Genomic DNA, 25,652 nt, shown 5'->3' with positions numbered 1-25,652 from the left:
TAATATAATAGTAATTTTACTTGTCGTGTATTGCGACAGGGTTGAAAATATAGAATAACTCCAATTTATACACTCCAATGAAAATGTATTATATATAACCTCACTTGGTTTGGAACAAAATTTACGTCAAAACGTAGGCTAACTGAAAACGTACATAAAATAAGCACGGAAATGTATCATATTTGTGGTGATTCGTTTTTATGTGTAGTAGTCTAGGGGCTTTGAGTGTAGTAAATTACAAAAGAAAAGGCAATGGATGATGGTGTAACTATGTAAAAAAAAGAGGGATCATAAATAGAAAGCCCACCGACTTTCATATTTAAGATAGATACAATAATATAATATTTTTATTTATGGATGTTTATGTTTTCTTTTATATAATTTTTTGTTACAATTTTCCAATAAACACATCTAAGATATATTAATGCGTTTTTTTTTTTCAAGTTTCTTCATTAAATAAACACCAATAAATAGTCATGGGTAGTGATTTTCGGCTACCTTTGTCATGTGAAAGTTTAGTTCGATGTTTAATTTATTTATATTTACTTAAAATTCTTAATTTGTTTTTAAATAAAAATTGAAAAAAAAGGGTAATTTAGGATAGCGATGTTATCAAATTGAATATTTTTGGGTAGTAGATGAAGTGAGTAATGTAGCACTAAGGGTGAAGGGGGTGCTCACCTAATAGGTGAGTCCCCTCTCTTACGCCAAACCAATCCCCGTGTGCCACGTCAACTCCCCTCTTAAACTCCCCTAACACTCACATTTGATGGCGCCACTCCCCTCTTAACTCCCCTTATTTTTTTATTCAAAAAAAAAAAAAAAAAAAAACAAGAAAAGCTTTGATTGGATGGAATTTGGCTGGCCCCACCTTCCTTCTCCCTCTCTCCTCTCCTCTCTTCGGTAAACTTACACCCATTTCACTCCCCTCACCCATTCACCTAAGGGATGGCGGCGGTGTTCCCCTTAGGTGAATGGGGTCACCGATTTCACTCCACTCTTACGCCCCGTTCACCCTAAAGGATTAAAGTTCCTTAGAATAGTGATGGCACTCCCTTAGATTTGATATTTACCATCGGAAAAAGTTGTCTTCAAAATATAACGTAAAAATGAGTAATATTTCTTCTCATCCAATTTAATTCTTTTACATAATTACTATTATATTTGCCCTAAATCATATTTTTTTTGAACGAAAAAAGAAAATTTTATTCCACCAAAACTAGCTAGAAGTTAGAAATAACGTAACATACACCAAGAAAATACAATAAAACACAGAAAAAGGCCCACATCAACCTCCACGCAAGCCTTAAGACCGGAGGGTGTGGAGGCGCAACTGCGGGCACCTCACCTCCCATAGCGCCTGGAGGGCGCCACCACCCACACCGCCGTCCTCAAGAGGGAGGCGCCATCCCTAGTCCGCCACCATGATAACGAGCAAAAAGGTGTGTGGAAGTGGGGTCCACCTCTTTTCAACCAATACAATATTTTTTATTTAATTTTGTTTAATAGGGGGCTTTATACCATACAATGCAAGTTAAGGGAAGGCGTGATAAAGCCCCCTGGCTGACGTGTATCTGATGTGGCGCTGATGTGTGGCTTTATCCCACACCCTAAGACACCGCCACACTAAAACCACTCGACACCAACAACCCAACACCCAAAACAAACCTAGAGAAAAACCACACACGACTCAAGGCGGGTTTACTGAAGAGAACATGAATATCGGTTTCGGAGGGTCCGGAGCCGTAATCCCACCAACCTTCACGTGTTTGACTTTTACTCTTTTTTTTCTGCCTCTGAGCGGGATTCCTAACACCTTTGTCTTAATCGTATATTTTTTTTGAACGGCAAATTTTTAGATCACCGACGGACCACTGCAGTATCATCTTACCATTAGCGGACCTACCCGATTATATCCATCTCCACTAGGCTATAATGTCGCCTATACACCAATTCAGAAAGAAACCCAATAAATCTGGAAAAACCCTCTTGTGAAAATCGAACTTAGAAACTAATGATTTCTACGTCTTATCTCACCTCAAGATGACACTACATTATTTTCGCGTTAAATCATATTAACCATGAGATTGATGTTTTTTTAAGTTTGGAAGTGATTGCACCTTACTTACTATGGAGGCGCGTGGTGGTGGAAGACGCAGCACAGAGTGGGCATATCTCTTTCTCCAAGAGATTCATATAAGGTTACGAGATACCAATCACATACCATGTAATTAATTAATCCAATGTTACCTACCAATCTCCTTCTGCCACGGTCTACCTTAACCCTGCCCCATGCTCCGGGTGACCCATGGGCGTTGAGGAGCCGGAGCTATCCGCCATCCTTTGTGGATGTGGAACTGGACCCACAACTCAAATATTTTCACCATAAGGGTGAACGGGGCGTTCTCGGGGAGTGCCATCGGTGAGGCCTTTCCCCGATCGGGAACACCGCCGCCATCACCGCGGGGTCCCGAATCGGGGTGGGTTTTGATTGTGGGTTCACCGATTGATTTTGCGCGTGGATCGAGATATGACCGTTGATAAACGGTCGAATTTATTAAAAAAAAAAATTCAATTTTTTTTAAACAATATATATAACCAACCTAATTCATATTTTTTACCACATTCACAACTCTCAAACCCACACCAAAACTCTCAAACTCAAATCTTTCAAACACAAAAATGGATTCCAAGTTTCCGTTTCTTTCTACCCTACCCGACTTTCCCGACGATGGAGATGCATCGTCAAGCGATAGTAGCTTAATTTTCTTCCAAAATCTCATCCAACAAGCGGAGCTACTAGACACGGCATCGTCTAGTAAAAAAATTATGTCCGTCGAGATCGTGTGGGGGGCCACGAGACACTCATGGCCGATTATTTTGATGAAAATCCAAAATTTAGTGAAGATACTTTTCGTCACAGGTTTCGTATGTCCAAGTCTTTGTTCCTAAAAATTGTTAGTGACGTGGAAGCGTATGACGAGTGGTTTCAAGAAGGCTTAGACGGGAGAATGAAGAAAAGCTTTACACCGTTGCAAAAGGTTACTTCGGCAATTAAACAACTTGCAACCGGTAACCCACCAGACGAGGGGGACGAGTATTTAAATATGTCTGAAAGGACCTCTCGTGAGTGCCTTGAATATTTCTGCGAGACGGTATGTAAAAGGTATGGCGGTGAATTCCTACGTAGACCAACGAGCCACGACATCGCGCTATTGTATCAGGCTCATGAGGAGAGGCATCACCTACCTGGTATGTTAGGGAGTCTGGATTGTACACACTTCGTCTGGAGAATGTGCCCCACAGAATTGCGTGGACAATACATGAGAGGCGATCATCAATACCCGACGGTTATGTTAGAAGCGGTAGCGTCTCAAAATTTGTGGATTTGGCATGCTTTTTGTGGGCCAGCGGGTTCACAAAACGACATCAACGTGCTGCAACAATCTCCGTTATTTCTTGCTCAACGAAACGGAACGGCGCCAAATTGTCCATTTCAAGTGAACAACCACTTATACAAACGCGGGTATTATCTTACTGATGGGATCTACCCTACCTGGTCCGTGTTTGTGAAGTCTTTTCCATATCCACACGACCCGAACGAAAAAAAGTTCAAGAGGCAACACGAGGCCGCAAGAAAAGATGTGGAACGGGCGTTTGGTGTGTTAAAGTCGAAGTGGGGAATACTAAATCGTCCAATGCGTTCGAAAACGGTGAGAAAGATAAGGTCCATCGTGTATACGTGCCTTATTTTACACAACATGATTATAAAAGACGACGGAAGGGCGATAGCACCGGTTCATATTCAAGATCCTCCAGTCGAACCCGTCTTCGATGATACAGCCTATACGGAGCTCATTGACGAAGACACGCATTGGAGGCTAAAACACGATCTCGTTGAGCATCTCGGAAGTTTAGATTTGCCTCACCTTGAAGTTGATTCGGACGAGGAGTAGTTTGTTTTTACATTTTTCTAGGTTGAATGTATTTTTTTTTCTAGTTCGAATGTTTTTTTTTTAATTTAATGAAATGTCTTTTATTTAATTTTTAATTTTATTAATCTTTTTTTAATTTATAAACATGCATTATTTTAGAAAAAAAAAAAAAAAACCAACTCCCCTAATAGGGGAGTGCCGCCATCAAAAAGGGGTATTAGGGGAGTGTATTAGGGGAGTTGACGTGGCTTACTCTGGTTGGTTACGTGTAAGATGGGGGACTCACCTATTAGGTGAGCACCCCTTACACCCTAAAGGTCTTATTCATGATGATAGATTAATTATTTTTTGGTTTAATAATCTTTTTTAAAAATATACTTTTATTCACAAGCCAACCCTCAACGACGAGGGAGGCCGAAGCAACAAACCACAACGGGACAACTTACATAATTTCGAAAGAGCACCAATCGTTTCAAGCTATATTCCTATTCTTAGACCTACTTCTATACCACAAAAAGCCTAAGACCTTCACCTGTTGGACAAATAATAACTATTTAGTAAACGTTTAAGTTAAAAACATGAATTTGATAAACGTATAAGTTTTCGTATAAGAAGATTAAATTGTTAATCACGTAGTATAAGTTAAATATGGAAAATATTTAAACTCATATTTAAGTTACCGTAAGTTACATTTGAGCATTTTTCATAATAAGTCAAAGTTTTTTTTTACATATATCATGTTGTCTATCATAATACTTATAAATTCGTAAATTCTGCATTTTTTGGTAATTTAATTCAAAAATATCATTATTATCATAAATATAATATTAAAAAAATCAAAAGATTTTGGTTTTTGGGAAGATTTAATTCAAAAATATTATTATCATTATAATTTATCAATTAAAGATATATTTTGAAGTAAAAGTGGATTTTGCAAGAAGATTTAGCAGATGCAATCAAATAAAACATTTTGGTCAACTTAAAAATACACTTGAAGTAAAAAGTTGTCTATCTATGATATTAACTAGATTTAAAAAATAATTAAAATTCAATTTAAATAAAAACGTTTCTATTGAAAGGTGATATTATGATATTAACACATGACATTTTTTAAAATCGTTTATTGAAAGGGTTTAACGGGTTATCCACAGCAATTGTTCGACCCCAAGGGGGCAGGGGTTTGTGTTTGGGAGGTTGGGGTTTGTAATTCAGAAAGGGTTGGCGGCGCAGCTTGTTGCCCATCTACCTTCTGTTTTGATGTAACTTAACAAGTTTTCTGGTTATATTAATAAACTTGTTCAAGTTGAAAAAAAAAATTTGAATTATTACAACTTTTTATTTATAGAATTTATAACAAGGCTGCATGAGTATAACATCATTTGAGTGGAAAATTAGCATCAAAGATTACTTTTGGTTCATAGTTTTCTATCTTTTCACCAGCAATAAATATAAATAAAGAGATTAATTGACACCACCGCCATACTATTGCAAAAAAATTAATTCTATTGACACATAAGAAACTTTAAATTTTAAATACTATTGGAAATGGAAATGATATGAATCGGAAATTGATAATCCAATTCCAATACAGAAAATAAATAAAGTGGGGGGTGTTGGGATTTGATAATAGAAAAGGGGCGGGCACTGGGCAGGCAGGCTATCCAATTTTTATATATTATAACTAGGTTATAACCCCGTGTATTACACGGGTTAAGTAGATAAAAAATCAAATGGTTAATAACGAATATTTAACAATTATAAAACGATATTTTTAAAATGCTTTTTTGATATCCAAACAAAATTATGTGTCATGTATGATAAAAATTTGTGATGTTTGTAAAGTTTATAAATATGAAAGCATTTGAACCATCGATTAGACGACAGACTTTATCATCGAATTTCTCACGAGTTTTAACAGTCATGTGAACATACATTTAATAACCAAAGTTTTATTTAAATAATAGTGGTCTTAATTTATTAGTTTTTAAAAAATGTTGAAATGTCCACATTAGGCCTATAGCAATTATCCAATTAGATAAACTTATGAAAAATGTAAATTTAAGAGTAAAATGCACGGATAGTCCCTGTGGTTTTGTAAAATAACACCTATAGTCCCTAACTTTTGTAAAATGCATGAAGAAGGCGTGTATCGATGAGGGAGTTGGAGGTGGTGAAGGCGAGGGTGGGGTGGGGCCACTTGAGTTAACTTTATCCTTTAATATTTTAATATTTTTAATATAGTAAGGGTATTAAAGTCATTTCACACTCAATTAACTGAGAAAACTAACCCTCATCCACTCCAGGGACTATCCGAGTAACAAACTGTCAAACCACAGGGAGCACCGATGTAATTTCTAAAAGTTGGAGACTATAAATGTTATTTTACAAAACCACAGGGACCATCCGTGCATTTTACTCTAAATTTAATAATTTAAATTAAATAATAATTATCTTACAATTAAGGAATTAAGATATAATTTCTAACCTAGTAGTTAATATAAATAAATAATAAGATATTTTATGAAACTTTATCCGTAATTTTTTAAATGTTTGAAACATATTAAATTTAATAATTTAAATTAAATAATAATTATATATAATTAATGATTAACTTACAAAATCTTATTTTCTGTTTTAGTTTTTGTTACTTGATGCTTGCTAACGGCAATGCTATGGCCTAGGCTATCGCATTATCCGATAATGTTTTTTCTTTAGGTGTTTGCGTTATAATTTTGTATGGTTTAAGTATCACACAATTTGGTTAAACTTAAAAATAGAATATATACAGGCATACATTGCTAATAATTTATTCTGTTGATGGTTTCTTTACTTGATAATTCAACAAAACTCTAGGTTATTTTTAATCGTAGACATGACATGGTAATGTTTTTTAACATTAGTTGTAAATAAATAATAAGATATTTTATGAAACTTTATCCGTAATTTTTTAAATGTTTGAAACATATTGAATTTAATAATTTAAATTAAATAATAATTATATATAATTAATGATGGTCTAGAAATAATGACAAGTGTCCAAAGTTAGTTTCTTTTATTATAGTAGATAGATTTCAAAATTAAAAAGAAAAAGTATAGAAATAAAAAAAAATATGGGTGTTGGGCTGGACATACCCACGTGGCAGTCATGTCATAGATGGGCCCACGGCCCATGGCCACTCCATGGGTGTTGTTTTCTCTCTCATCTATCCTCTTATTTATTCCGGCCACTTGTGTCAGACTCCGGCAGGTGTCACTCTCCGGCCACTTTTTCCTATCTATATATATTTATACCAACCCACCCCCACTCCCCCTACTTATCCTTACCCTTCAAAAAAAGGAAAAAAAAAAAAAAAAGAGCAACACTTTGACGTACAAAAAGCTCTTTTTACACCAAAAAAGATAAGCAAAGGCATTTTGGGTTGGGCTTTGAGAGGACGTTAGTTTGGCATGTAAAACACTTGCTACCTAATCTTTTCAACCTTCAAAATGAATCCTCAATTACCAAACACTCTACAACAACAATGTTTTTACAACCCAAATGATCATATGTTCGCAAACCATTCTGCCTTAGTGAAACCCGACCCGGGGATGGATGAGTATTGGGCCGGGCTTCATGCGGGTGCATTTAGTGATGATCAATTGGGTTATGGCTACATGAACCCGAACCCGGTTGCACAACCAGTAGAGACGGATCAGGCATTGTTTGTTCAGGGGAATTCGAGTTCGGTTTCGGCTTCGGTGTCACCTAAGAAGAGAAAGGGTCAAAGCCTACAGGTTTGAGCTTTATTCTGTTTTAATGTTAAGTTTCCTAAAAAGGACATAATTAATTTTTTTCCTATGTGTGACACTTTCAGGTTGTTTCTGATAAAGAAAAGAAAATAAAAGGATGTTCTGAAGGAGATTCTAGGATCACACATGATCAAAATAGCAACAGCAAAGAAGCTTCTAACAACACTTCATCTAAGGACAAGTCTAAGGTTTCCGAGGTTCAAAAACCGGATTATATTCATGTTCGAGCGCGTCGCGGTCAAGCCACTGATAGTCATAGTCTAGCCGAAAGAGTACGTGACCACCCGAATAATGATTAAAATTTTATAATTATGATTATTATTTGTTTTGCAAAAAGATTAATGATTGTGACTATAAATAAATAGGTAAGGAGGGAGAAAATTAGTGAGAGAATGAAGTACTTGCAGGATTTGGTACCTGGCTGCAATAAGATCACAGGGAAAGCTGGAATGCTTGATGAAATAATTAACTATGTTCAATCCCTTCAAAAACAAGTAGAGGTAATTAATATTTAATAGTTTAAGCAATCTATTTATACAAATATATATATATATTTAAAATAAATAAATTGTAAAATACTGAGAATTAATTTTTGTAATTTGGATTGTAACAGTTCCTGTCCATGAAGCTTGCAACTGTTAATCCAGAGCTAGATTTCAACATCGATAATGTATTCGCGAAAGAGGTGAGAAGATTGATTAATAATCAACGAGTTTTGTAGGATTATTTTTTTTATTTTTTTTGTTATTAGTAACATAATATATGTTGTTACTGTCATCAGATATTTCAATGCTCAACAAGTGAATTTCCAGCACTCGGGTGCTCTTCAACTAATTCGGCGTATTTTCAGTTGAATTCAATGGATCAAGGGGGGATTTCATATTGCGGATTAGACATGGGAATTAACGCAGCGGAAATGGGGTTAAGAAGAAGCATTAGTGCTCCAATTTCAATCCCTGATCAAACATTTATGGATTCATCTTGTTACAATGTAATTTCTTCTCAACTTTCGTCCTCATTATTTCAATTGTAACCCGTGTTGACCGTAAAAATTAAGTCAAATTTTGCATAGATCCATTATTGGGTTATTTATTTATAAATATATTTTGTTGTTATACAGCAAATGCAGCCAAGTGGTGTTTGGGATGGTGATATACAGAATCTGTACAGAATGGAATTTGAGCTAGAAACATTGATACCATTTCAATCCCATCAGTTCACAGGTAAAGTGAAGTGAAGTGAAGTAAAAATCTTAAAAGTCAGGAAAAAATGATATGCCAATACTACTAACATTACAAGATAGTGACCATAGAGAGAGACCCACAAAAGTAGGAATGATTTTCTAAAAGAATAAATGGGTCCAAGCTCATTAGCCAAGAAAGTTGCACACTAGGTATCTTTCTTTATTTCTGTCTTCCACCAAAAATGATAAAAACCTTTGCTCCTTTTTTAACCATAAAAACATAACTTAAAGATAATAATGCACCTATTATTATTATTATATAAAACTTGCCAACTTAAAATGGGATTCAATACGAGACCACCATCTGACCCGACCCAGACGTATAGCACACCATAAAGGCTAAGTATATATGAAGCGGCGGTATAAGTTGATAACCTAACAGGCTTTTACACGTTTATGTTTTTCAGGTTCAAATGAAGGAATCAATATGAAGACAGAGACATGATCATTGGAAGGGAGATTATATTATGGATTAAGTTGAAATGTTACCGATCCTTATTCTTTACTCATTTGCGCAAGTATATATATCGTATATGCAAGTACGGATACTGGCTGGCATTGTAGGAATGATAATTAGATTATAGAATGTATATTGATATTACAAACAAGATTTCCACCTTATGTTGCAGAATATATGATGATATAGATAAGGTTTTTCCATATTTAATGTATCAAAGTCTAAAGATGGAAACATAGGCAGGGACCAAGAAAATGACACACAATATGAATTAACTTCAACCATTCTCAATATGGTGGTCCAATATCACAATTGGCCTACAAATAGCAACTTGCAAAAACATAGAAGCAATTGACTAGTCTCAATGTTATTAAAAAGTAGCCCACAATTAGTGGAATTATGAGATGAACACATTCAATGTATTCCAAGTGACTATAAGTGCATTTGCCTAAGTGTGGTTATTTTCAATGTATTTATTTAAAAAAAAGGAATTTAGTATCATAAATTTGAACTAGGCATCTACAACCACTCATCCAGAGGTAACAATTTCGGCCCACGTACTCATAAATGAGCTTATTTGGGTTGTGTTGTATCTTCAACTAGTCAAATGAGTCAAACCTTAAAACAATAGGCTAAAGGGAAACATGAAACAAATAGAAGATGGTCAAGGTTCTATTTAAAGACTAAGATGATTACAGTTGTTAATACGGTTTTGTGATCATAACTAACACATCTACTACTTACAAAAACGACTGACAGAAAAGCGATAGCGGGTCAACTTTACCCCTAGCCCGTTTGACTAATAAGGAAAATGATTTGTTTCTTCGTGAGTCTGTTTTGACCTGTTACTCAACCCACACATATTGCGACCTCTATTCTCATCCGTAAGTTGAGAGGCTGCAAGGCACCTAAATACCACTAGCCAACTACAATTCAAAAGTTCGAAACAGAAAGCAGCCAATGAACCATATGGGTAGGCTTTTGGGACCGAAAGAGATGCTCCGTGCAATAAATAACGAGAGATCTCATTCTCAAAGGGGCCATAAGTGTAACCACACATTCCCTACTATAATCATGGGCGTAGGATAGTAGGGGCGGGAGGGGGCGGCCGACCCTCCGAACTTTTCGCTCAGTAGTGGAGAGTATGTAGTTTTCATATAGAAATTTTTTGGTATATACGTTTTTTGCCCCTGGTTTTATAGAAATATTTTGGTATATACGTTTTCGACCCCCTGATCGGAAATCTCAAGCTTCGCCACTATTACCAATCAAGAACTTTCAAAAATAAGTTATCCCATAATTATCAGATCATGCTTACATCAACAGTAAATAGTTTGGAACTAAAATCGAATTACTATCATGCTTACATCACCAGTAAATAGTTTGGAACTATAATCGAATTACTATTTCTACAAGCTAGGTTAGAACCCCGTGTATTACACGTGTTGAATAAATGTAATTTTATATATCAAATAATATATATATATATATATATATATATATATATATATATATATATATATCTTTAAAAATCTCGTTTATTACACGGGTTGAATAAATGTAATATTATATATCAAATAATAAAACAATACATATTTAAAAATCTCGTTTATTACATGGATTGCATAAATGTAATTTTATATTTTAAATAATAAAAAAATATTGTATTTTTAAGAACCCCGTGTATTGTATGGGTTGAGTAAATTTAGTTTTATATATTAAATAATGAAAAAAGTTACATTTTTAAGAACCTCATGTGTTATACGGGTTGAGCACATGTAATTTTCTATACCAAACAATAAAAAGTTATATCTTTATAAACCTTAAGTATTATATGGATTGAATAAATCTAATTTTATATCCTGCATAATAAAAAAAGTTATATTTTTAAAAACCCCATGTATTACACGAATTGCATAAATGTAATTTTGTATAGTAAAAAATAAAAATGTTATATCTTTAAAAAACCTCGTTTATTACATGGGTTGACTGAATCTAATAAAAATTTAAATCTTAAAAAAAAAAAAACTAACGGATATACTCGATACACGATGGATGAGGTGATTGAGGTGATGGTTCTAATAAATGTCACGTAAACATAGTGATTACCGTATTTGAGTTGAGAGTTGAACACGAAAATAAAAGTATACATTGATTAATATTTTTGTTTGCCCCTTATAAACATTTTTGAAATAGGTTCTACCCTTAACTACTTTAGTTTAATAAAATAAATAAATCATTTACATTATATTAATTGATATTTAGCGTACATCTTTTATTAGTTTCAGGATAAATAATTTTGAACTCTGATAAATGTTTTAAAATATTAAATTATCTTCTATACGAATTGTTTAAATTTATATTAAATTTAATTTTATAATTATCTTTTAATTGATATGAATTATCTATAAAAAATAGACGGATTCAATGAATGACATGTTTTATTCCATTGGTTTCTTTTATTATATAGGATAGATATAGATATAGATGTGGTGTGGAGGGTTCAAATGAGAAGAATGTTTTTGTTTGAAGATGTTTCAACCAATAAGATTACTTTATCTTACTTCATTTAATATTTGCATTTAATTTTAATATACAAAAATCATTAAATTGTATTATTTCCCTTTAATAACTAACTAAATTAAATTTGTAACTCCTTTTCAAAATATATACTTTTCCCAAATAAAAAAACAACTTAATTTAAAGTGTAGAATAAATTAGTAGTTGTGTAAGATATATTTCAAGATGTCTATGATAAATTTCGACTGTGTAGGATAAAATTCTATAATGTGTAGGGTATATGTAGGAAAATTTTGATATGTGTAGGTTTTATAGATTATATTTAGGATAATTAATGATTAGATGACTAATGAATTAAAGAGTTAAAAATTAATAATATGAGTAATAAATAAAATAGTATTTTACTAATATGCTCTTTCTTCTTTTTTTTTCTCATACTAAAATTTCTTCTCAAATGAACATTCTATTGTGGTTAGAATAATATATAATTAAAGACAAAGGGGACCATGAAAACTGCCTATGAGTTTTGCTGCATATATTTGGTCTTAAGGCGTCTAAGAGCCGCAACTTTCTTTCATTTTCAAGCCATATGTAACAATGACGGGTGAATCCGGCCTCATCCACTACAAGATCTTGTTGATTTTGTTTGCCTCACCCGATGGCGATATAAAATGTTACCAGGCCCACTTCAACAGGCACTGATTTATTCTTTCTTGAAACCCTTCAATTTTTCCACATACAGCAAAAATACATAAGAAGATTCTCTTGCAAATATGTGGATATCAGTCAATCCCTTGAGAAAAAAAAAATAGATATTTTAGGACTATTTTGTGTATACCTCATTGGTTCTTTGTCTCTCAAATTACGTCACATTCTCTAGTGCAAACAACCTAATCACTTCCTAATGTTTACCCAGTAAGATATAGAGTAATAGATTACATATAGATCCTTGATCAATAGTAGCATATAGAAAACATATAATTAAAATACTACACATAATGTGCAAATGAAGAATGTGCTGCTTTGTAGTTGTGGAAGCAATACTCAGTAACACTTCCCTGTAATACAAGAAGCAAAAGAAAAAAAAAGTGAGACTAAGCAACATACTGTGAGTAAAAGGGATAAGTAGAGTAAGGGAGGGTGGAAGAATGTTTTTTTTGGGTCAACCCGATACAGAGTTCACAACACTAAAAGTTTTGACCCGAACCTGAACACGTTACCCAACCCACCCGTTTAGCCATCGCTAAAGAATACATTTGCATTAGGCTCCAGACTCTTGTATCGATGACAACTGCTCTTTTTCTGCTTCCTTGCAAATTGACTTACCCGCGTCACTATTTTTACCTGTTCTCAAATAGAAGTGTAAGTGTCAACTTTTGATCAGTTACTTTGATGGTGGAAGTGAGTAGAACTAGTTATATGTAACTCATATAGTCTTCATATAGCATATTGTCTTATTCCAAGAGTTTAACTAATTATATTATACATAGTATAAATTTGTAACATTGATATGCTTCATGTTGTTGTATTTTAAGCTTTGTGTGTGGTATGTGTTTTAGGGTGTTGTACTTTGTGGTTATTTGGTTATTTGTTTCTTGTTGGGCACGTGGGCCTCTTTTGTGTTTGCCAGCAGTGTTGGTTTGAGGTTTTTAAACCCTAACCCACCGTCAGTTTCCTCCTATCTTTCTCTTTGTCTTCCTTCTCCTCTTGGTTCCGGTGTTATCTCTCTGGTGGTCAAATGTAGGTGTTGGTTTATTGTCGTTGTTACGTCTGTTTGATTTGGGATTTAGGGTTGTTTTTGGTCGGTGGTTGTGGTTGAATGATTTGGTTGTCTTTTGCCTATGTCATCATTTGTTTTGGGTTTTGAAAGGCCAATGAAGCGAAGACCTAGTTGTTTGATTTACTAGGTTTTCCAGCTAACGTCTATTGATTTAGATGTTTGTTGATGCGCTTTTTCTAGTTATACATTATTTAACAACAACCCATCTCTCTTAGTTACCACTAACCCTTATTTATCGAGTACAACGCGTTCTTTGTTGTCAAAACAAAAATAAATAATAAGTAGACCCTATATAAACAATACAAACGTGGGGAACAAACGAGGCACATACATACAGAGTGTTGTTCTGATCAACACAATGCCAAGGTGAAGCCACTATAGCCCAGGCACATGGTGAGGTATGAAGTCGGTCGATGGAAAGCAAAAGCTCACAGTATATTATTCAACTTATGTGCTGCTGGTCAGTGTTGAGAGTTTACACAGGCAACTTTGAATGCCCGGCAACATTAGATTTGGACTTTTTTCTCTTGATCAGCTTTTGGGATAAACTACATATTCTAATATTGACATTATGTAAGCTGACTCTCCAAGTTGGTGAACTATCAGGAAACAGAATTATGGGCTTGGCTTGTGATACGGCGCAACCGCACCACACCTGGCAACCGGTGGTGGATCCAGGATTTTTTTCTACTGGGTCCATTTTTTGGTGTAAGAATTTTTCACAACCAAAGATTAAAATTTCCGGGTCGGTCATCCTAGTCGGGTCAGGGCTAGGAAATAATGTAGAAGCATTTAGTGGACATGCAAACACTACATTATTAAGAATCATTTTTTAAGCATCAAGTTATCAAATAGTGGTGATAAATAGAGGCATTCAATTGAAGCAAATTAGAGGATTCAATATATCAATTTAAAGAAGCAAATTAGAGGATCAACGGGTCGTTGTGTCGTTTTAAACACCAGGACATGTAAGACTTGAACATGGGATCTATATGTTGGTAAACAAGGGAATTAACCATCACACCATCTTTGCTTTTAATACTATAGGGTCCAACTAGTTATTTTTATGGTGTCCTTGAAAAATTTAACATACCGGCTCAACTAAATTTTTAAAAAACATTGGGGTCCGTGGACCCCGACCCGCACCATGTGGGTCCACCCCTGTTGGCAACACAACAGGCCCACACAGCAGCTGATCCCGTAGCTAAGACTATGGGGTATGGGGCTTGGGGCTTGGGTTGGGGGAAACGCCCAAGCCACCACCCCGGGTGGGCTTGGGTTGGGGCGTGGCCCTTGGGCTTGGGTTTGAAGCCGGGCGTGGGGCGGTCTTGACATCCGATGTGGCGGCCTCCTATTGACTGTCCACCGCCATGTCATAGCGGGCCATTTGAATGTTTGAATTTTAAATTCAAACCGTTTGGCCAAGCCAAGCGGTCACCCCAAGCCAAGCGGCGAGTTAAGCCACGAGGACTGGGTGGCGGTAGCGAACATTGAGTTTCGAGGCAAGGAGCGAAAGGCGTTCGACAATATCGCCCTTTTTGAAATTTATCTAACGCTCTAGGTTTTTTATTTTGTAATTTTTAGGAATTGTGTAATTTTTAGGATTATGTAATTTTTAGGACTATAATTTTTAAAATTTTAATGAAATTTTAGGTTTTATTTTATAAAAGTTGTGTGAATTTTATAAATTTTTTGTAATTTTTTTTTAAATAATCTACCAACCTAAGCGGTGCACTAAGCTTTTTTTTTTTAATGAAAATTTTTTTTTTTGTAATTTTTTTTTAAATAACCCAAGTATAGGAGGGTTATTGATAAGCTTTTTTGTTTCATTTTTTGTAAGCTTGAACAAACCAAAAAAAAAAAACAATTGTGATCCACAACTAGAAATGGGATGAAGTTATCAAGTAACAAAAAAATAAAACAAAATCAAACCAATTAGGGTACCAACATATACCTTGAAAAGGGAACTAAGCTAGACACGGGATATAGGACCAAGATCGACCTTAGCTCCAAAAGAAAAATCAAAACGGGCTAAGCTTTACAGACTACTAGATCTATGCCGATCTAAAGCGTGGAGGCCAACTAAGGCCCATAATATAAATCCAAATTCTAAAATAATAGACCCTAAAGGCTAAAATACACAAAACCAATCACAAATCCCCACTGTGTCTTCCAAAGCCCAAATCCTCCAAGTAACAGAAACCAGGCCCAATTGAACACATCTAGTCTCAATTCTTGATCCCAGATCCAGCTGTGAACATTAAAAGTCACCATAGCCCATTTTCTAATAACCCAATTGATTTTCAATTTAATAAATACATAAATAGTTATATTTATATAAATATTAGGTTTTTTAACTACTTATATAAATATAACTAATTAGTATATGTATGAACACTTATTTAGATGTGTTTTCGGATTAAATGTAATATATTAGACTTGTTTCTTCAATAATGTTAATTTATGTTTATTCAAATATGTTCAGTTAATTTTTTTATGTTCGTTTGTGTTCGTTTATGTTCGTGAACTGTTCGTTTAGGCTTTAAACGAACGAACATAAACGAACACGAACATGCCTGATTTCTTAATGAACGAACACGAACAAAAAAATGTGTTCGATTATATGTTCGTGTTCGTATTCAGTTAAAGTTAAATGGGCGAACACGAACATAACACGAACATGCCTATGTTCGTGTTCGTTCGGTTCGTTTACAGGCCTACATATGCCCTCATTAATCATCATGGCATGGCATCACATTTTTATAATTTTTTTTTGTGCAAACTAATATATATATTAAAATTAAAATGAGTAAATTACTGTTTTGGCCCCTGTGGTTTAGACAATTTAACCATTTCAGCCCAAAAAGAAATCTTTTGACATATCAGACCTCGAGGTTGCATTGTATAACTTTTTGGCCCCTAACACTAACTTTGTTACTTTTGTAGTTAAGTGTAAGGGTAATTACGTCATTATATACCTTAGGGGCCGTTTTTGATAATTACAAAGTTCTTTTAATATTTAATAAATTATTAATGCAATTACTCAAGTTTATTTTATTATTTCATTATTTTCAAAATTATTATTTAACAAAATACATTTTAAATATACAAATAAATATGTATTTTCTTTAACCGTTTGTTTTTATAAACCTCATTTTTCAAATCATTTATTTTTTACTTTTTTTAAAGAGTAAATTACAAAACTCGTCCTTTGTGTTGACAACGGATTGCAAAGTGTGTCCTTTGTCTTCAAAAAGTACAAAAAACGTACTCGATGTTTGCAGCCCCTTACACGTTATGTCCTCTAGCCCTAACTCAGTTAGTTTTTATGGTTAAATCTGAACTAGTGGACCCCATACGAGGGTATTTTGATCATTTTTCCCTAAACACTAAAATAAATAATAAAAAAATAATAAACAAAAATAATAAACAAAACAATTTAAAAAAACATGAATATAAATCTCCCTTCTCTCTCAATTCTGCCCAACCTCCCCTTCTTTCTCTCTAACACCACCTAACCTCCACCCTAACTCCACCACCACCCCACCTCCACCACCGCCACCACCTCAACTCCACCTCCACTACCACCGGCGCCACCTCAACTGTCACAGCCCCCGACCCCACCCTGGGCGAAAGCCGTGAACAATCAAGTGGTACCTTTGTTTATTAAATTCGCAGCGAAAAATTATCATCGGGATCGTAGCTAGGAAAAATTTCAGAGTTTGTAAAACACCAAAGTTTAATATTAAACAACTGGGATGAAACCCATATTACAAACAAATGTTTTTATAAGGATAAACCCTATTCGACAAAACATAATTTCTTTTCCTTATTCTTGTAATCATAGTCACTTTATTTAAGCCTTCAGTGCCTCATAGCAAGCTTATTTTACTTTCACAGTAAGTTACCTGAAACGCGTTTAAAAACATTTTATCAGCGAAAAATACTGGTGAGTTCATTCATTTGTATGAAAAGACACATTGTTATAATTTACAGCATTAAGAGTTTTTACATTTATTTATATCGATCAATCATTCAAATCAGTATTTGTCACGGTGCAGTTCCTGTGACGGTGGTCATATCACTGTTGATCATTCTTTCAACTAGTGACGCTAGACAAGTAGTGTATACAAACCCCAAATACCGGCAGTAATTTCAGAATACAAAGACTTAATCACTGTAAGTATAACTGAAAAACATTTAGGATTTTGCAAATCATTTCATAAAAATAGAATGACTCACATTGTAGATTTAGGGTTTAGATTATAGCTTCCTGGTGTTAAGCCTGCGTTCCTAATGAAAACATAATGCAACACGTACTAGTGTATTAAGGTATTTTGGAAGTTGTTACATCAACTCCACCACCACCGTCGCCACCTCAACTCCACCTCCACCAACCACCATCTGCCACCACCACCACTCGACCACCACCAACCGACCCCCAAACCCCATCTTTCACAAACACCCACAACCACCGTACCAAGCACGACGGGTTCTGGATTTGGATTTGGATTTGTGGAACAACGATAGCGGATCTGAATCTAGGTTTTCGAAGACAACAACGCTGTTGTGGGGATCTTCACAGCCACCTGAATGTCGTAAAAAGATTGCTCCAAGCTATTAATCACACCCTTATATACACTCCCAAATCCACCCTCGTCCCATTTCAAAACAGTGTTAAAGTTTCCTGTAGCCGTCTCAAGCTCAACAACTTTGAAAACCCTCAGATTGTTGGTTATGTCGTCTAGACTCAAGATTTCGGACAACTTTGACTGAATAAGATGCGGACCAGTAGTATCAAAGGTTTCAGTACCTTCCTTGAGTCTTGGCAGGATAAAAGGTTTCTCGGAGACTTCTGACGGTGGTGGCCCCTGACTGTAGAGAGAGAGAGAGAGAGAGAGAGAGAGTTGTGGGAAGGAGAGAGAGTTTTGAAAGAGATGGAAAGATGGGTTTTTTATTATTTATTTATTTTTAAGGTAAAATGACCAAAATACCCTCATGTGGGGTACACTTAGTCTGATTTAACCATGAAAAATAATATAGTTAGGGCTAAAGGACATAATGTGCAAGAGTTTGCAAACATCGAATACGTTTTTTTGTACCTTTTAAAGACAAATAACACATTTTGCAATCTGGTGTCAACATAAAAGACGAGTTTTGTAATTTACTCTTTTTTAAACCATCTATCGTTTTTAAACTTGTTCCTTTTTAAACCATTTGTTTTTTTATATCGTTCTTTTTAAATTTTTTTGTCTTTTAAAGTTTTTTAACATTTCATTTATATTGTTCTTTTTAAAATCGTTTGTTTTTTAAACTTTTGTAAACAATTCGTCTTTTTAAGTTGTTCATTTTTAAAATTAAAAAAAATAGACCTGTATGAAAAACAAAAACGGAAGATTTAAAAAAAGATGAACCGCTCTATTAAAAAGTTTGCAAAAGATCATTCATCTTTCAAACTTTTTTTAGAATGGTTTATCTTTCTTCAAATCTTTCATTTCTTTGGACCTTTTGTGTGTTCAAAATTCGTTATCTTTTAACCTTTCGTTTATTAAATTCGTGCATTTTTTAAAACCTTACACTTGTTAACTTTTTTTAAGTTTTGATTTTTTTATAAGTGTCGTTTTTTAGAATCATCGTTTCTTAAACCACTTGTTCGTTTAAAATCCATGTTTTGAAATTTGCTTCTATTTTTGAAATCGTTCAATTTTTGAAGTTATTTTTACCTAACGGCTATAAGTAAATTGAATACAAAGTTTCAAACGATTTTAAAAATTGTTCTAAAAGGAAAGGTTTAAAAAGAAACACTTTTAAAATTGAACGACTTAAAAATACGAATTGTTTAAAAATAATTTAAAAAAACACTATAAAATGAACTATTTGAAAAAAAAAACTTTTAAGGACAAACAACTTTAAAAAGAACGATTTTTATAAACAAGAGGTTTAAAAGTGAACAATTTTAAAAACGATAGATGGCTTAAAAAGGTTAAGAAACAAATGATTTTTAAGAATGGCGTTTATAAAAAACAAACAGTTAATGAATATACATATTTATTTGTATATTTAAAACATATTTTGTTAAATAATAATCGTGAAAATAACGAAATAATAAAAAAACTTGAGTAATTACATTAATAATTTATTAAACATTAAAAGAACTTTGTAATTATCAAAAACAACCCCTATGGTGTATAATGTCCAAATTATCGTTATACTTAACTGCAACAAAGTAACAAAGTTAGTGTTAGGGGCAAAAATTGTCGCAGCCCCCGACCCCTACCACGGGAGCGAGAGTCGCGGACTAGTCAAGTGGTATCGGTGTTTATTAATTTGGCAGCGGAATTTAAACATCAGGACCGTAGTTAGGAACTAGTTTCAGAGTTTCAAAACACCAAACTTTTATAATAAATAAATGGGGATAAAACCCAAGTTTCATTCACAATACAATTATAGGGATAAACCCTAATTATTGAAAACATAAACTCCTTTTTATTTAGTTAACTTTTATAGTCACTTCTTTAAGCTTTCAGTGCTCCCCTGCTGGCTTCTATTAGCTTCACATTAAGTTACCTGAAACGCGTTTTAAAAAGATTTTATCAGCAAGAAATACTGGCGAGTGCATCCCAGTTTAATCAAAATAAGCTTTTATAACTTTACAGTATTAAGAGCGATTATAGTGTTTATATCTACCAATATACTCATTCATTATTTGTCATGTTCACAGTTCCATGACTGTGGTCATGTTACTCATTGGCTAACTCGTCGTCCAATAGTAACGGATTACAAGTAATGTATACAAAACCCCACATACCGGAAGCAATTGTAGAATACATAGACTCAATCACTGTTGGTGCAGTTGTCTGTCGACTACATCTTAGTTCGAGTCTTAGGCTAGGGCTGATTGTATAGTGAACGGAAATCGAGAAATCATGTTTTGGATAGGTCCGCTTATACGGACATAGGAGGTCAGCTTTTATGTCAGGTCCGCTTATACGGACATGGTAGGTCCGCTTTTATGTCAGGTCCGCTTATACGGACATGTCCATAAAAGCGAACCTTGTTGCCTATATATAGGGGACCATATGAGCGGATCTAGGTGTGTCTTGTGCGTGTAACGGCGAAGCCCTGCCGATTTGTTTCCGGAACGTGTAAACTGTCAGATTATCAATAAACAAGAAGTTAAATAGTGAAATCAAGCTTTACGAAGACCGAATCAATGGATTCCGCCTCTGATTCTGTCTAAGCGCTCTTCTGATCGACTCGTCAGGTCGTATAACGTTCCTACATGTGGTATCAGAGCTCAGGAGGAAGAGTTCTTACCGTTTAGCTCGATTTTTGCTTAAAATTCTGATTTCTACACCTTCTTTTGTCAGTTCAGAGAATTTTATCAGATAAAATTGGACCAAAATCTCACAGATTGTGTATTATTGAACAAAGACAAACCCTTGAAGTTTTCAGACTAATATACAAACTAAAAATGGGTAAAAACACGTGAGATCCGCTTTTACGGCATCATTTTAGGTCCGCTCCAAAATTGCACCTGGTCCGCTCGAAAGACAATCATCAGGTTCGCTTTTAAGGACAAATTCACTTGGTTCGCTCCAAATTCACCTGGTCTGCTCCAAGTTGTTTTATGGTCCGCTCGAAAAATTACATCAGGAGATCCGCTTTTGTGTACATCAGGAGATCCACTTTTGTGTACATCAGGAGATCTGCTTTTGTGTACATCAGGAGATCCGCTTTTGTGTACATCAGGAGATCCGCTTTTGTGTACATCAGGAGATCCGCTTTTGTGAACAGACAAGTTCCGCTCATTGGACTGATTGTGGTTCGCTTATTTGTCAGTACAAGAGTTTCGCTTTTGTGTTCAACAAAGATCTGTCGGAATTATCTGTAAAATGACAATGATGGCTTTTGATAAACAAGAAAACAATAAGCTTGAAGATTTTAATAATTGGTATATGAGAAATATGGATACCGATTATAGAAATGTGAATTCGGATATTTGGGCTAAAAGTTTTGAACTATTCATATGTCAAAAGGATGAAACGTTGAAGGAGATGGAAACACGGTTTAAAATTTTAACGGACAATTTGTGGAGAACGGGTATTAGAATGACAAATGATGAGCATATATTGAAATTGACAACTGCATTACCTGCTAAATGGGATGAGTTTATAGTTGAGCTAAAACAGAAAGATTTTTTTTCCAGAGCTTTTTCCATATCAGTTCTTTAATGAAGTTAAGGCTGAGTATTATAAGGAAGAAAAGAAAAGGAGGGATTTTTTGTCCGAGATGGAAAAGAGTTTAAATAAATTGGAGTTGGAAGTACTTATTGAAGTTGATAAAAGAATTTGTGAATTTCTTGCAACAAAGAGTACTCTCAAATGTGATATCAAAAGGAAATGTTATATTGATGATAGTATGAATCCTTTTGATTTTGTTAAACTTTTTCGTGCAGGAACATACAAGATGGAAACAAAGGATACTCCAAAAGATGAGGAATCTGTAGAGTCTGGATCTTCAAGTTCTGCATCAGTGTGCTCAAAATGTGACAGCTTCAAGACTGAAAATGAAAAACTCTTGAAGGATGCGGAAAGTTTGACATCGGAAGTCAAGAAGTTAGAAGATATGAAGCAGGCTGATGATAAGCAGATTCTTATTTTGAAAGAAAATTGTGAGAAATTGAAAATTGAAAATGACAAATTGTTGGGTAGACTGAACAGTTTGACATTAGAAAACAAAGTTTTGAAAGAAAATGTAAAGGGTTTTGAAAGCAAACAGAAATCCTCAGAAAATGAAGATTTCTGGATTAAGCTGGAAAACAAGAATTTGAAAGCAAATGAATCAAAATTCCAAGAACAGATAAAAGTTTTGGAAAATGAGAAGTCTGTTCTTGAAAATTTGAAGAATGAGAATGAAGAAACAATCAAGACTCATTTTGGGAGAATATCTCGGCTTGAAAGTGAAGCTGAGGATTCGAGAAACAAAATTGAGGAACTTGAGAAGAAATTGATAGGTTTTGTGACTGCATCAGACAGTGTGAATTTTCCCTGTCCAAAACCAATCAATTCAGTTCTAATAAGTGACGATGTCACAAACTTTGACAATGTCAAAGTTGAAGATTGCGATGAAAAATCTGATGATGTAAATGAAAAAATAGAAAAACAAAAATTGTTTTTGAAATTGAAAGAAAAATTCAGAAAACTGTTCTGCAATCAACTGAAAAAGGTGAATGCTCTAAGCAAAAATCTTTGAAGAAGAAAGTAGAACAAAAACAAAAGGGTAAAAATTTGAAAAATGTTCAAAAAGAGAATAAAAGTTCATCAGATCGATCATCCAATCAAAATCAAAAATTACAAAAAGTAAAAATTGATAATTCAAAAATTGTTGGTAATAAGTGGTGCAGGTCGGACCACAGTGCTCAAAAGCCAAATCCAGCAAACTTGAGGAAGGAATATCACCAAGCCAGACAATGCTATGATCTGAGCGTTTGGTGTGAAGGTGGTATACGGTACGATAACAGAGTGTGTTACCGATGCGGTTATCAAGGACACATTGCTGTTAACTGCCGGAATTGGAGTTATGAGACCAGAAGATGCTACAATTGTCAGATAAAAGGTCACATTGCCAGAGATTGCCCAAGGAGATCGAATGAAAGATTGAGGGCTAAGTCTCAGAAATTTGCAAAGATTCCAGTCAAAGTCAAGCCCCATGAACAGAAGGTTCTAAAACCTAAAGTTCAAGATCAGACAAGTCAAGAAAAGAAAGTTAAACTTTCACAGGGGCAGAAAGACAGACTGGGGAAAAAGAGGAAGAAGGCGAGAGAGTATCTCGAGAAGATCTTGTCCTCGGGTTCATCCATTGGAAAGAATAAAAGTTCTGATGAATCAACTCCCTCGGCTGAAAAGTCAAGCAAGATGAATTCATCAAATACAAATTTGAGGACGAAAGAGGAAAAGAGGAAGAAGAAAATGGTCGGCGATGAATCTGACAGGTCAAAGTCAGACAAGCCACCTGCGGGTAATGATTCTGGTTCGTCAAAACCAGAGGAGCCATTGGTTGAGGTAAAAAAGGAGAATTATGGTTTAACAATGGATGATGCAAATTTTCCACCATTGTTGAATAAGAATTCGAAATCACCCAAGGACCGTCAGGCTTGGGTGAATCTGTTTAAATAGAAAAACCTGACTTGCCATTCATTCATTCAAAAGGTAAAAGGTTTGTTTGTGATTGATTCAAGTGGTTCAGATTTTGAATCAGATCAATCCTACAAGTGGTTAATCAAGGTCATTAAATTGAACTTGAGTTAACTACATGATTTGATCCCCAGAATCTACAAATGATTGGTAAACAAACTAAGTTTTTCCGGAAAAACCATTTTGATTAAAATAAACATAAGTGTTTTGAGATCATAATGGGAAATTAGTTTGTTGAGAGGGGGAGTTCTGATTGTTTACGCCATGTGGATGGAGAATTGATGTGATTCTCATCAAGTTGTCAAGTTTGTATAGTTTGTTTCAAATTTTCCCAGAAAATCAAAATTGAAACATATTTTGATTTTAGGGGGAGTAAAATTTTTAAAAAATTAGAAAATTTGAAAATGTCAAAAACATTGATAAATTTAAAAAAATGAGTTTTTGGTGTGAATAGGGGAAATGATAGTACATTAGTTAGACTGGCACAGTACGCTAAAGATTTGTAATGTATAAATGCAATTAAGCAGTCTCGCTAAAGATGTGTCGATAGGTTTTCACAGAATTAGTAGATCAGTTTGGGATATAAACATAAATTTCACTTACGTCTATGTGGGGAACATCTCAAGGATATATAGGTAACCTCTGAAATCCTGTTTGAAGGGTCCCGTATTCTGAGATACTAGGTCTTTATGCTCAGTGATATCTGGGGTATTATCCCGGGACTTCTGCTGTATGGAAGTACTGACCTAGTCCCCGGATAATACTTTCTGCAAAAAGCTTTGAAATACAAGCTCGCCCTCAGCAATCTGATTAAACAATAAAATTGATAATCTTTGCTGTTGTAAAAAAGATCCTCTAAAGGGGACCCACCTTAAAGTCGAAGCCGTCATCTCTCTGCGTATACGGAAGTATCGACCTGAGCTCTCACGGCCCTCGCACATAACCCCTTAACAGATATCAGCTGTGGTATACTCACCTGTAAGACTGAATACTGGGGTCTGGATACGGGAATATATACTGAGGTGGGACACATGTAGATGTTTAAGTTCTAAAACACTAATTCAGTATCCCGAACAGGTTGAAAGTTTTTGTGAGAATTTAAGTGGATCAAAATATCGACAATCAACGTGAACTGTTTAAAAGCTTAAAATGAAATAACAGCTTAACGGTGCTAGTGTCTAGTCAGCAGCTGATATGATCCTCTTGCACGAACTCACAAAAATATGTTTGTATATATTTCATTTCTGCATTTTAATTGATGTTATTGCTTTTGTGTTTCATTTTTGAAAAATCCAAAAAGATTTTCGACAACTGATGTTGGAGAGCTAAAATTCAAAATTTCAAAGGCTAAACAAGATGAATAGTTGGTTTGGTTAAATTGATTTGAAATGATGAATCAGATTTTGGAAAGTTAATAAATTGTTAAATGTGAAAATTCTTGAATATTCTTAAATGATTAGTTGATTCATTAAGTTGAATTACAATTGTGTTTGTTTGTGATAGATTGTTTGAGTTGTGCAGGTTTCTGATCCTGTTGCTACGGAAAGCCAGGAGATACATCAGAACCTGAGAAGAAGTTTAAACTGATAAAGCCAGGAGTTGATTTCAATGGTGATAACGATTTCCAGACGGCGATCCCAGCATGATGATAGGGGGAGTCTGATGAAAGTTAGAGCCAGAGAAAGATCCAGGTACTTTATTCCAGGCAGAGTTCCTGAAGAAGACTGATCGA

At 34.6% G+C, this 25,652-nt stretch overlaps 1 protein-coding gene across 2 annotated transcripts; it reads left to right on the top strand.

Moving 5' to 3' along the window:
* Positions 1–7,216: 7,216 nt before the first annotated feature.
* LOC110885898 (transcription factor bHLH63) lies at positions 7,217–9,634 on the top strand. Of its 2 annotated transcripts, none has more exons than XM_022133623.2 (7): positions 7,217–7,709; positions 7,790–7,996; positions 8,090–8,224; positions 8,338–8,409; positions 8,506–8,715; positions 8,842–8,947; positions 9,375–9,634. In XM_022133623.2, exons 1-7 carry the CDS (start codon positions 7,422–7,424, stop codon positions 9,410–9,412), a joined length of 1,056 nt encoding a protein of 351 aa, XP_021989315.1. In that variant the 5' UTR covers positions 7,217–7,421; the 3' UTR covers positions 9,413–9,634. The 2 variants fall into 2 exon arrangements, with proteins under 2 accessions (XP_021989315.1, XP_021989316.1); XM_022133624.2 differs by having other exon boundaries at positions 7,221–7,709; positions 8,845–8,947.
* The last annotated feature ends 16,018 nt before the right edge of the window (positions 9,635–25,652 follow it).

The sequence above is a fragment of the Helianthus annuus genome, chromosome 10, assembly GCF_002127325.2.
Source record: "Helianthus annuus cultivar XRQ/B chromosome 10, HanXRQr2.0-SUNRISE, whole genome shotgun sequence".
NCBI lineage: Eukaryota > Viridiplantae > Streptophyta > Magnoliopsida > Asterales > Asteraceae > Helianthus > Helianthus annuus.
Note: the sequence above shows the minus strand (reverse complement) of the source record. Positions and strands in the feature narration are given on the sequence as shown.

What these genes read in the sequence shown, in the direction of transcription:
- LOC110885898 (XM_022133623.2), top strand. Translation starts at nt 7,422, where the DNA reads ATGAATCCTCAATTACCAAACACTCTACAACAACAATGTTTTTACAAC. An exon ending in CCCTTCAAAAACAAGTAGAG is followed by an intron (nt 8,225 to 8,337) that starts GTAATTAATATT and finishes GGATTGTAACAG; the next exon opens with TTCCTGTCCATGAAGCTTGC. An exon ending in ATAATGTATTCGCGAAAGAG is followed by an intron (nt 8,410 to 8,505) that starts GTGAGAAGATTG and finishes TACTGTCATCAG; the next exon opens with ATATTTCAATGCTCAACAAG.